General features: G+C 41.9%; 1 protein-coding gene across 1 annotated transcript in view; it reads left to right on the forward strand.

Moving 5' to 3' along the window:
• LOC134532216 (protein scabrous) overlaps window positions 1-13206 on the forward strand; it is a 118652-nt gene that overhangs the window by 71242 nt on the left and 34204 nt on the right. The window contains exon 3 of the mRNA XM_063368667.1: window positions 12612-12680. Coding sequence (XP_063224737.1) covers window positions 12612-12680 — 69 coding nt within the window. The remainder of the gene's footprint in view (window positions 1-12611; window positions 12681-13206) is intronic.

Raw genomic sequence — 13206 nt, forward strand, 5'->3', positions numbered from 1 at the left:
TGACTATTCACAATCATGGCAAATAACCATTGAATATACGTGTGACAGAACAACAAATGCAAATGTTTAATTGACAGAAATAGCCCTTAAGGGGCCCGCCTATTCTGGGTGTAGCTGTGTTAGTGAGGCGGGATGATAAGTGCGACGCTCGCTGGTGCTTCTAGCGCGGTGTCGCCACTAAGTGCGAGGCTCTGAACTTGGCGCGCAGTTTTATCTTTGTACGTAGGGCAACCATAACGTTATGTGGTGGAGAAATGAACATAAAGATGTACAGCAAGGTCCTTGAGTGCTTTCAGGAAACTTTACCGGGCGTTTCATGTCCAAAAACTATCTTAAAAACGCGCGATTTGGCAATTTTCATTCTCCAAAACAATACGGAAACAGAACTAAACGTACGCCTTCAGAGCATTCTTAAATACTTTTCGTGAACAGACCCACTGTGGTAGCGGAAGCAGTTTTCAAATGGCGTGTGTCCGTGCTGGCGGTAGAAACTGAGCTAACTTGCTCGGCGAGTGGTACGGAGCTGTGAAATAGTTATAAAGTTGAGTGCAGACTGTGAGGAGGAGCGACCCCGGCAGCGGCCGGCGATGTGTAATCACGCGACGAGCCGACAATCAGCTTGGTCGGCGGGGCGGAGGGAGCAGGAATGCAGGCCCCGGCACCACACCTCCCCCCGTCACCCCGTCCCCTCGTGCCAGCGAGGGGGAGGGTCGCGCCGTGACCCCTGGCGCTTCCTTCCATCGCCGGCCCTGCTGCACTGGCGTCCCTAGTGTTACTGAGAGGGGCGTTACCGGTCACGTGCAGGGGGTGGAGGAGGCCTGCCCCCTGGAATTAAGAAGCCCCGCTTGCGCTTGTGAAAGCGTGACTGTGACACGAGTTTTATGTCAAAACTATGTCTTACAGAAAACTTTCTACATATTTTAAGGTTTCCTTATTACATGCATATAGTCCCAGTATGGGCAGTACACAACATACAAGCTATCGAGAAATGACTGTGTCGGTTAAAACCCACTCACAATTTGTCCCCCCCTATGGGGAAATTTTCGCTAGGCCATCTTGTGAATCCTACAGATTTGCGCCCGTACCCCCACCCTCCTACAGTGATAAAGGAGGTGGGGGTTCGGGGACCATCCCTAGAAAAATTTTAAAAATCAGATATTAAAAAAAATATATTTTTTAGCTAACCTGAAACTTAAATTTCGACGATGATTATCCAATTTATTCTTATTAATTTTTGATGCCCGTTTCCTGGTAAATTACTCTTGGATTAATTTTATAAATTCTAACGATCAGATGCCTGTAAAATTACGTCATATAAGGGAATATAAATTTTGAAAGGTTTATTATTTTAAGTAGGCCCTATTGGCCAGCACTTTAAATTATTTGCTAATATAAATATAATTCTTCCTATTACCAATGATGTTCATATTTTTTACATAAAAAACATACAAAATAGAATCAGAACTGAAAAGGCGTCGCGGGGCCCCGGAGCCGCCCTGTCTACACGTCACCGCGGGAAGCCCCTTGTCCTGCTGTGCCGACACCCCACACACATACAGTGTGCAGAGCTTCAGAAGAAACCACGCCATTTGAAAACTGCTCCCGCTACCAGAGCGGGGTCTGTTTGCGAAAAATATTTAAGAATGCGCTGAAGGCGGACGGGTAGTTCTGTTTCTGTATTTGGTTGTAGAGTGAAAATGTTTCAAAAACGTATTTTCCAGGTAATTTTTAGACATGAAACGCCCGGTACAGATTCTTTGAAGCTCTCAAGCGACTTGGCATTACACCATTATCTTCATTTCTCCGCCATATAATGTTAATGGTCACCGCTCAAATATCATAGTTTTCTTTATACACGACGAAAAGACTGTTTGCCAGTCCATAGCCTTGCGCTTAGAGGCGATACAGCGCTAGAAGCACCAGCGGGTGTTCACACTTATCTTCCCACCTCACCAACACAAATACACCCATGACTAGGAGGATCCCTTAATGATTGTATTTTATGTCAGTGGTTTTTTTTTTTAACGACGGTTTTTCTAATTTATATTTGTTAACCATCACTAGGCGTGGTAAATCAACATTTCCGAAGATTTTTGTGTTTGGCAGTTTGACGATGGCGGGTTGTAAAGTGACAGCATGCCTTCTGGCAATAGTTAGTATTGGAATGTGAAAACAAAAATGTTGCAGTTAAAAATAACTAATACAGCTACCCGTGTTGGCTGTAGTAATCACAGTAGAGCTCTCTCGCGGGATTTTTTTTTCTCAACTTTTCAAGACTAATATACAAATTCTTACATCCGGTACAATCAAAATTCTAACGAAGGGATTATGCTTATGATTATGATTCTAATCTGGTTGGGGAGTCAGTATAAAAATCCCTGTCCATAGGCCTATTCTACAGTAATGCATTAGGGAACAGGTCACTCTACGTTCTTTTCTATTGAAATTTCAACGACCCGGCCCCGCGTGAGTGAAGCATGCGGTTGTTTTATTTTTGATCCGTGAATGAGGGGGGAAAAAGGGGGAAGGGGTGAGTGGCGTGCGAATCTAGATTACTGGCTTGCCCTTCCTGCTGCAGTTTTGCCTCGTGTTTTCCCTCCCCCGTGATAGCCGCGGAGGGTAATTAATTACAGCAGGCCCCGCCCACAGGCGACGCCAGCGCCGTCACGTCGCCTGGCGGCACGCTCTCCAAGCACGGGCCCCGCGTCCGGAGCGTGGCACGAGTCGTCTCGACCGCGAACAACGCTCGCGCGGTCACGCTTAGCTCGCAGTACTGCAACGTGCGCCAGACTGATACTGCCCGGCTTGCTGACATTAAACAATTATTATTTTGTATACCATCTTTAATGATAATAACTGTTAACTTTTTCCTCTAGGACTGTTAAATAGATTATTTTGGCAATATTATTTCAGTGTAGTCATTCTAAAAACAATTATTATTATTAAATGCTAAACACCAATTATTATTTCTTAGAAGAAACTATTTGTAGTAAAAGGTTTTATTGTTTTGTGATCAAAAGAGACAAAATGTTAAATTTTATATAATAGGTTGACAAAAACTTTTGACGCCAAGATGGCATTTTTCAGTTACGTCTCGTTGAAAGTAAAAATTTAATATTATCATATGTAATCTTCGTGAAATGCAACAAGAACATGTATTTCCAAAATTCTCATTCCAAATTTTCATGGCTTATAAGGTTGTATCTAAATTTTTGTGCTGTATGGCGAATATCTGGCAACAGAGTGCACCGAAACAAGGACCATGGGACAGAAACACTATTTTCCAAGGCTTGAGACATAGTTTCTTAAATATTTTTGGTCCCACCCGCTAGATAGTAGCTTTCATAATGTATTAGTAACATAGTTACATTGATTGTGAGAAATAATGCATCAGAATTATGATGCAAATAAACTAGCGGAAAAGCAAAGCAGAATCACGCGCATTCCAGTAAACACCAGTCGAAAATTCAAGGCCACAGCGAACATATGACGTCGACTTGAATACGTCATGTCGCATAATAACCTAATCTTGGACAAAGAATTTAGTCAACAGCTTCAGTCTGAAACAACAGCCCGAAGGTTTGCAACGCTCGTAAAAAAAAAATGTAACGTTTTTGACGCGTAATTCTCTGGTGTGACAGACATTCCCATTAGATGGATTTTATATTTCCACCACGTCGTGAGCGAGTATTTATTATTGCTATATTTGTAAAAGGGTTGTTTGCTAAAAATGTTTTGACGAAATATTTGAAATGTGTTCACGCCCAGTGATTTATTTCCCAATGAACGTTAAATTAGGATCCAAGATATTTCTATCAAAAATGACTATTAGACAATATGTGAGCGAGTCTTTCTGTACTCACCAGAAATGTGTAACATCTAACCTCGGTAACGAGCAAATTTGTGTGTTCTCATGTTGCATATACACTTATAATCCGATGCTCGGACACGAAATTCAACTTATAATTCTTTAGATTAATGCCGAGCGTAATAAATAAGTACGCAAATTGTGTTTTAAAATAAATTTCTTGACGCGAATTGCACTTAGTTTCCAAACCCGCCGCTTGAATTCGTTGCCGGAGCAGCTTCGTCGACTACTGAATCATTTGATTAGCAGACATAAATTTAAAACTAAATAATGAAACGACTCCGATAAAAGCGAAAAAGACTTGAAACAATATTAAACCCTTGCTCTGAACCTAAGAATTTTTTTTTTTAAAAAATACTGCCAATCTTGTTAAAATTCATCAAACATTTAAAACTATCAAGTTTCCCTTGGCTTTGTTAACTTTAGTTTGCACCATCCACCACAGATGGCAGCACCTTAGTTACACATTTCCATTCCATTCAAGAAATTACTCCAACCAAATGCCGTTAAAACATTGAACACCAAAAATTATGTAAATATGTAATGTCTGTCGCATGTATGTTGCTATTCAAATGACAGAAACATTTTAAGTGTGATCGTTTTGTTTTTTCGCTCGGGTGAAAACTGCGTGCTGTTCCCAGCATCACAGCGGGCGCGAGTGGGCAGGAGGTTAGCGAGGTGACTGCTCCCGCTTCTCGGAAGGGGTTTATGGCAGGAGGGCGAGGTGCGGTGAATGTTTGAGGAGCAGCGAGGGGATAAAGTAGGAGCACACGGTCGGTTCGGCCACAGGCCTGGGCCGCGTCGACTTGACTCGGGGCAGAGAGTGTGTTGTTTCCAGACCAAACACGCCTGCGCGCGCACCGGCCGCGGCCACTGACCCTCCAGGTGTCTGGGAGGGGGGTGGAGGGGGAGGCGAGTCTCTGGGAACCGCCCCCGGCGATTAACCAGCTCTTCATGCTCCCTCCCCGCGTCCTAGCCCAACGGCCTCTCAGTGGAGCCGGCGGTCGCCAGTCTGGGAGTTCCAGTTCACCAGCTGGCTCGGAACAACACTCGGAAACACTCTCTAAATTTGGACAGGCATGGACGTGGATCCCGGTGGGTGCCAGCCCCCCCCCCCCCAAACCGTGGAATTAAGAAGCCCCTAACTGAGTTTGCAGATTCGAGTCTGAAACGGGTTTGATAAACATAAACGTTAAAGCTATGTTTTATGGAAAACATTTCGGCATGTTTTAAATTTTTTTTCTGCATGTTGCATGCATATAGACCAGAATATGGGCAGTATACAAAATACAAGCACCCATCCAGCGATGAATCGTGCGGGTTAAAAAAAAAAACTAACGTGAAAAACTTTCGGGAAACATCCCCAGGCCTTTTTTTACAGAGTTGCGTCCCTTGGGGGCAGGCTTTTTCGCCTATTAGACTGAAACATCCATCCAAATCTGCCAACCAGGACGCTTTTTCTTCCGCGCTGAATGTTACTCTCAGCGTCTCTAAATCTTTAAGCGAATAATTCATGCCCCTTCTCATTTCGTAATGGCATTTTTAAACTATTCTTCCAAACAAACTTATAGCATTAGGCTTTATGCATTCACAGTTTGTGTAGCTAACAAAATGACTTCAACATTTTTATCACACTCCTAGTCAATACATAGACTAATTACTAGGGCCACGCATTTTTCCCGAAAAAATTTCCAGATCAGCTGTGTGTCTAAACTTTGTAGCATCGTCTGTGTTTCGTGGCTGGCTGGGTTTATTTCAGGTACATGTCTACTGTCAGCTCACCAATCATAAGTCATCCAGTGCGGAAGCAAACCAATCCTGAATGATCCGGTCAAATGGGGCAATGGCTTCTCCTGGAGACGGCCGCTAATATCAGTCTAATAAGCGAACAGATTTTCTTCGCGAAAAAAAAAGTGCCCCAATACAGAAACAGAATTCTTTTCTTTTACAAAAGATTCCTTTGAAAACTATTTGCCAAGAAATCGTTTGTTATAATACATGGAAAATATTTTAACTTTTTACAACACATGACTATGGTTTTGTTTTGCATATATTTTCGAGATAATACTCAGTATTCCTTTACGAAAATTGGGTTATAAAATTATATTTTAATTGATGTTTTATTGAAGCATAATGTTTTTAAACAACGGAAAAGATGATCGAATATTCAATAATGGACTTTAATTTGTTTTATTGTGCGTACTAATGTGCGCAGTTAATACTGGAAAGCTATTCAGGGAACGATTTACAAAAAATTTTCATAATTGGAGGGACTAGGATAACACAAAGCACAACTGCCCGGGTAAGAATACAAACCCAGCATTCCTGGAACATTGTTTTGTAGTGATACTTTTTTTTTCATTTAAATGTACAATTTTACAAATATTTGTTAAGTTTACATGGATATTTCTGTTCCATTTACGAAAGAAAAAAAACTACAGCGTACTACTTACCTCCATGGAACAGACACCCCCTCCATAGACTAAAACATCTATGGAGGTGCTGGCGCGCGGTTGTCTGCCTGTGCCGTCGCGCGATAAATCGAGAATGCTCAAGATGAATCGACGAGGCTCGCGATGGATCGACGCAGCTCGCGCCGCCGGTCGTCGGGAACCGGCGCGTCGGACGGCGAGACAGATCGCCCTGGCCCAGGAACGCGACGGGCAAACAGCCACTTTTTGCCTTTATTTGGCCTCCCCCTCCCCCATCCCCGTAGTGCAGCCATTCCCCCCTATCCATTGGTAGTCGGCGAGCGCGACGATAAAAACAAAACTGTTCCCGAGAGCTCTCGGCTGGTGCGATCCTCTTGTTTACGAGGTGGTGCAGTGAAGAATTCACCACGCCACATCTTTATTGCTCTTTTAACCCGGGTATGTAAACAGATTAGGAAATGTACGTTAACATTTTTAAAACGGTATTTTTATGTTCGCCTTTCGAAGTACCGTTTTGTAGGTTTTTTTAAATTCTTTTTCGATGTCACTTCCTCGTTTCTTTTTGTCTCCGACGAGGAACGAATTCAACACTGGAGAGAAAACGACTAGTTCGGCCAGCGCATGGATTACGAATGAACTAGTGCGAAACAAATTTAACTTAAACGTATTCTGGTCTAGACCTATTCCTACTGACAACATAATAAAACAAGTGAGAATCATCAGCTGAAATAAAACATCTGGCAAAAAAATTTTAAGTGTTCAGAAAAACTGTAAAACTCTATATGTCTGCTTTGGATGATTACAGCTGAAACTCGTGTTCAACATCAAGTTTTCAGCTATTGTAATTCATGTATGTAATCTTGAAAGCAGCTCAGGGACGTGTATCTTACCTTCATAGTTTTTGCTACGTCATAATAAATAGTCTGATGCTTCAAGGTGGATTAGGCCTCGCCATAATATTGCAATTTACAATATTTTGATACCGCTTGTATCCGTGCTAGATTTTTTGATTTGACATGGCATAGACTTAGCTTTGGCTTCTTGTGTAGGTAGAAACTTGTGAGCTAGTGTGATTATCATGATATATAGTTGTAGTCGCCCACGTGAAATAATAGGTTATTTCCTTGCGGCGCTTACAGACTAGAGCCTGTTAGTAATTATGTGGTTGCAACAAGGTATAGGCTGAGAGATGTTAGTTATGCCTTGACATGCCAAAAATTGGAATAAATAGTTCAAAATTATAATTATAGCAAATACATGGAAAAAGCCAAGATTACGGGGCATACCTCCCCTTAAAATTCCGAAGGTGTTCTTAGGGGCTAGTTTTAACTCGTTTCAGTATTTGTCCGACGCCTAGGCATATCTCTCCAGGACCTTTCTCAGGAAAGAAAATACCCAAGACTTACAGAGCTTACCCAAGGCTTAAACTAGACATTCGTTTTGAAATGAAAATTATTGTGAGGGGAATGTTCTTCGCGGTCTAAATGTCAGCTCATTCATACATCGTGCGCTCGCTTCTACAAAGAACTGACATGAGTTCATCGCTCTCTCTCTTTTTTAAGACCAGGTTCCCGGCCAGCTAACATTTGTTTTCGTCGTAAGTGTCGGTCATTAAGGGATACAGTTATAGCCTTCCCTTCGCCCTACAGGGTCCAAACTGCGGATGGGGAGAAAGAATCGTTTCATTTTGGAGGGAGGAGGTTGCCCTTTTCCCACAGGGATTTTTTCTCACATTTCTCTCTCCATCCTCTTAAGAGATAGGATAAAATAGGGGAAGGTGTATAGGAGCTCCAGCGAGGAATGCCTTTCTGTGACACATTCCAGAAGGGGAGGGGGCCTGGAGGAGTTAGGGGGAGAAGAGAGGTTCTTTTGATCGTCCAGGTACGAAAAAGTGGTTGACAGTTCGCCCCCGCTGATTAATCTGTTTGCTTCCCGCCGCCGCAGGCTGATAACAAGTTCCTAGAAGCCGCTTCACACACCCAACGGAGAACCAAGTGCCGCCAGGAATTCCACGTGGATTCCCACTGCGCGACCTCCCTTACTCGGATACGAACTTTCCTCTTGTCCTTTCAGGAGTTTTGTGTGGGACAGGTAGGCTAACAATCCTCGGCATCTGGCTTTCACAAAAATAAAAATAAAAAATAAAAAAAAAACTTTAAAGGGCTTCCATACACAGTCGGTTGTACTGTCAATTTTTCCATTGTGACGTCATGACTGAACGATTAACTACAGTAGCTGCGCAGTTCTATAAGGCCAAAACCTTCAGTATTTTTACAGAAAAAAAAAAGTTCAGTACTTTTACAAAATATTTCTTTAAACGCTAATTGCCAAGAAAGAGTTAGTAATTGTCATCAAGAAACATATTATAACTTTGACAATAATTAGATATGGTATTTTTTGCATATATGAAATACTTTTTTGAGATTATACTGTGTGCTTTTTGCGATAATTCGCGCATAAATTTATATTTTAAATTATGTTTCATTCAACCATACTTTTTAAACCATTGAAAAGATAATAGAATATTCAATAACTGGACTTTATTTTTTTTTATTATACTCTTGCCCACACAATTGATTATCCACCCGCCTCTATTCACATTAGTACAAAAGTACCATCAATATGGTATTATCGTGTATTTTTATATCTGTAATTACAGGGTATTATCGTGTATCATGATATATGTAATAACAGATCCATCCAGCTCGTTTTAATAACGACGTTAAAAATATTTTAAAGGGAAAATGAGACACGATGCTCATTACTGTCGAGTGGAAATTTTTTATGGCTATTATTTAATTATTAAATATTTATTTTTAGTGAATGAAACTAAAAATAACCATAAGTTTCATATACACCAGTAAATTTCTTTAGATCATGCCTTAGGCTATTAATGCCTTAACTCCAAAAGCAACATAAATGCCATAAATTGTGTTGAGTGCTCAGTGCGTGATTTTCAAGATGAAAAGCTTTCATTATTAGCTTATTTCCGCAGAAATATTGTTGTGTAATGTATAGTTTTCTTCTCGTGGTATAAAGGTAGTATCTAAATAACTGTGGACCGATCGCCAAAATAAATCGGCTCGTAAACTTGCTTTAATGCTTGGTCTCATAATCAATGTTGATAATTTCATTTTCTTGCCTTTAAAATTATTTATGGGGTTTCATTGTAGATTTACGTTAGCTCTCTTGCATTTCATGGTTCGTATCAAATTTTGCTAGATTTAAATAAATATTATCTGATCTCTGTAGAAAAAAATCACGTATGTTTTCGTAATTTAAATCACCTGCGTAACGTTTCACGCCACTGAAATAACGTTTATCATATATCTGGTGAGAAATGTTGTGACAGGGTGGTAAGTGCGATGCACGCTAGTGCTATCGCCTCTATAAGCGCAAGGCGCAGTCTTCTCGTCGTGCGTAGGGCGACTATGAGATTCGAGCGGTTACCGTGACATGTGGCGCAGAAATGAAGATAAAGATGTATATGAAGCCTTTTTGAGTGCTTACAGGAATCTTCCCGGAGGTTTTCACGACTGAAAATTATTCTGGAAACACGCGTTTTAGCCATTATCACTCTTTTAAGAAACGGAATACGAAAACAAAACTACTCAGCGTATTCTAATGTTTTTCGTGAACAGAAGCCCCTGTGGTATATGAAGTCGCGTGGTTTAGTCGTTGTGGTGGTGCACTCCTTGGTATGCTGCGCACTCCACGGAAAGTGAAACACTCGACGTGACGTGAGCGTGTGGGGGGTGGGGGGGATCCCCGCGAGCGAGATGGATGACGTCGGGGACAGAGGCAGCGTGTCCGGTGTCTGGGACCCGCGGCAGCCGGGCGACCTGGCCGGGGCCTCGCCGGGATGATGTATGTGCGCGCAGCCGGGGCGGAATGGAATATTCATGCGCGCCAGCCGACAGCCGACGGCTAGAAATGTTCCTTCCTGGAGTCGGAATTCGCGCGCACTTTCCAAAAAAAAATATCAATGTTGAGACCGTCACGGGATAAAGAACAGTGTCTTCAATCAATAATGAAAAATCAATAAATATGTTGAATGTGTATTCTAATTTAGTGTTATAATTATTCATTTAGTAATAATGAAATAATTATTTTGCAAATAAATTATACATACAGGAGCGTAACCTCACAAACATTCCCATGAAAACGGCCATGAGACTCCTAAACCTTCCGCACACACTCCCTGCCAGCGTCAGTGGAAGCTTACAGGCAAACTTACTACGTTCTACGTACATACGGGAACATAACCTAACTTATATAAATAAACTTTAAAAAATTTATAAACACAATTTATATGATTAATATTCACGATAAAAAAATTAGTTAATGATAGATAAGTACCAGTATTCAATATCGATCACTAAAGTACAAGATTTAAAAGCATATATATAATTGTTATTTGTATACAGCCTTTTTCCATGTCGTAAAAATTTCGTTGTATGGTGCGCGCTCATCGTAATAATTCACTCTCGTAAAGAAGTATGACTTCAAAAACCTTGAAAGTGAACGGCTGACAGCAGCCTGAGACGACTAATAGACGCGACTGCTGGGGCCCATGCGGGCGGTGCAGGTGTCGGCCTCGAGGTCATCTCCGGAGCCACGTGACGCTTGTTCCGGTAACTGCCCGCCACGTAAATATTGAGTACCCGCACGTAGCGCGCCTTAATGAACACCCGGCTGCCTCTCTGCGGGCCGCGGCTACGTGCCGACACGCTCGGCGCCGCCCTCCACTCCTCCTTCGACGAGGAAGACGTGTTTCCTCTTCCACGCTCCACGTCCAGGAGACGCGACGTACATACGCAGCTCAAAGGGTAAGAATTTACACAAGAATTGATGATGATAATATATGATAAAACACCCTGCCGCAAAAGGAATAATTTTTGAAGTGAAACTTTTTTGGGTGCGATGGGAGTTCTGATACGAAAGGGATGGAAAATATGTAGCGGACGGTGCAGAGAACTTGTCGGGCCCCGTTCCCTTGAGCGGGCTCCACGTGGTGGAGTGCGGCTCAGGTTGAACCCTGCCGTGCTGCAGGGATAGGCGGATCGCGGTGGTAGGAACCCGTCTGCGCCTGATGCCACATCGACTTTAGGGAGTATTTGGGCAGAGGGCAACATAACGGGGTTTTAGATTATTGCTGTGCACCGTGCGGCGGGCCATATTCGCAATAAAATATTGTTATTTCTAATTCGTAATATTTTAATTACTTGTGTGAATCAGTAGTGTTAAACCGTGTTACATATGTTGTTTTAGATGTGTAAAAAAATATTTTTGAAGTGAAACTTCTTTGGGCGCGATGAGAGTAAAATTTCGATTATAATTTCAAAGCCGAATTTTAATCCAACGTTTACGTAAAACCTTGTTTTGTAACGTTTCTGACACTAAATATATATAAAGAGAGCACTTACGAGTCAAGGTTTGAATTGCCAAAGAAGTTTCACTTCTATCACGTGTACTGAGTTATAAGCGTTTTTTTTTTCCTAACCTAACTATAATTAAGTGTATTTGTTTGGAAGGGTCTGGGTTAGAGAAGACTCTTAAGTGTGTATCAGGGCGAAGCCTGTACGCATAGTTCTGCTGGGTTTCAGCCATGGAGAATGAATGGGTAGCATGAATCATGAGCTTTGTTCGGGGATCGGATAGCCATGGCAAGCAACTGATGCCATTACTAACGCCTCTATCTTATATGGGGATTATAACTAGTTAAGTTAGCCCAGGTAAAACCTGCATGGACACAGGGAAAATCCTGTGGGGTTAAATTATTGCAAGAACCAAGCAGGCAGGTTCGGTACAGGACAAGAAGGATGGTCCGGAAGAAGGGGGGCCAAATCCAGAGACCTGGTTAGGAAACCTCACAAATAATGTTACATGCTGGGGTCGGGCGCTCGGGCTTGTGGTCCACACTGTTTGTTGTGCGCGTCTGGCTTGGAGCCAGTGGCGCTCCTGGCGGCGAGCGACTTCACTCGTCGCCCCACGACTGCCAGTCGGCAGAAGTGCGCAAGACACGGCCCTGGAGAGTTTCTCGGTGGTTCTTCCCTCACAGGTGTATCGAACCGTCAAAACATGACACACCTAGATAATCCTATACGATTACCTACACGAAATTGCGCCGAGCATATGCGAAGTATTAAATAAAATACAATTTAAAAAAAACAACCTTATAACGACTACTGCAATGGCCCCGGAAAAACGAAAATAATTTAGAGTAGCCAAAAATTTATTGTTGATGGATATGTAGTGACATAGATGAAATAATGGTGTTTAACCACATTTATTTCTTTCTGTTGTTGCAGTTGGAGGCGGCTCAGCGGGACTGGACCACGACCCTCAAGGCGCTGAAGAAGTCCAAGAGGTCGTTCAAGGTCAGTGGTTCCGCCTCTGTCCAGGATGTGGCTGCTGGTGGTTGGTCGCTTATAATTCTCGAAAGCAGTTATGAGTTCATATACTGTTAATAATCTATATCTGATCTTCTCTGACGTTTATTACTTCGCTGCGTGCTTTTGAAAGAATAGAGAAATCAAAATTTGAACGGTCAAAGGCGGTTAGGCAGTTAGTTCAAGAATTAGCAAACTGTTTTCCTTCTTTTCTTTGCTTTGTTGAAGACACCGGAATAGGATTTGTATTACCTTTAAAGTAACTAAACATATAATTTTAAAGACATTTACATTATTTAACTAGTGTTTGTTATTTCACCAAATGCTGTAAATCCTAGAAGGACCTATAAAAATTATTTCTGGTGTGCAAAATACGTATTTTACTTGTTTCGTGGATAAAAAGCCTTGCACAGTGTATTACATAAAAATTAATCTAAGTTGAGGAGTGATTCAAAAAATCCTGAGTTGAAAAGTATCAAGTGAAATGGCAAGTGAAGAGTTTTCAGAGTTTTGT

Source organism: Bacillus rossius, chromosome 1, assembly GCF_032445375.1.
Source record: "Bacillus rossius redtenbacheri isolate Brsri chromosome 1, Brsri_v3, whole genome shotgun sequence".
Taxonomy (NCBI): domain Eukaryota; kingdom Metazoa; phylum Arthropoda; class Insecta; order Phasmatodea; family Bacillidae; genus Bacillus; species Bacillus rossius.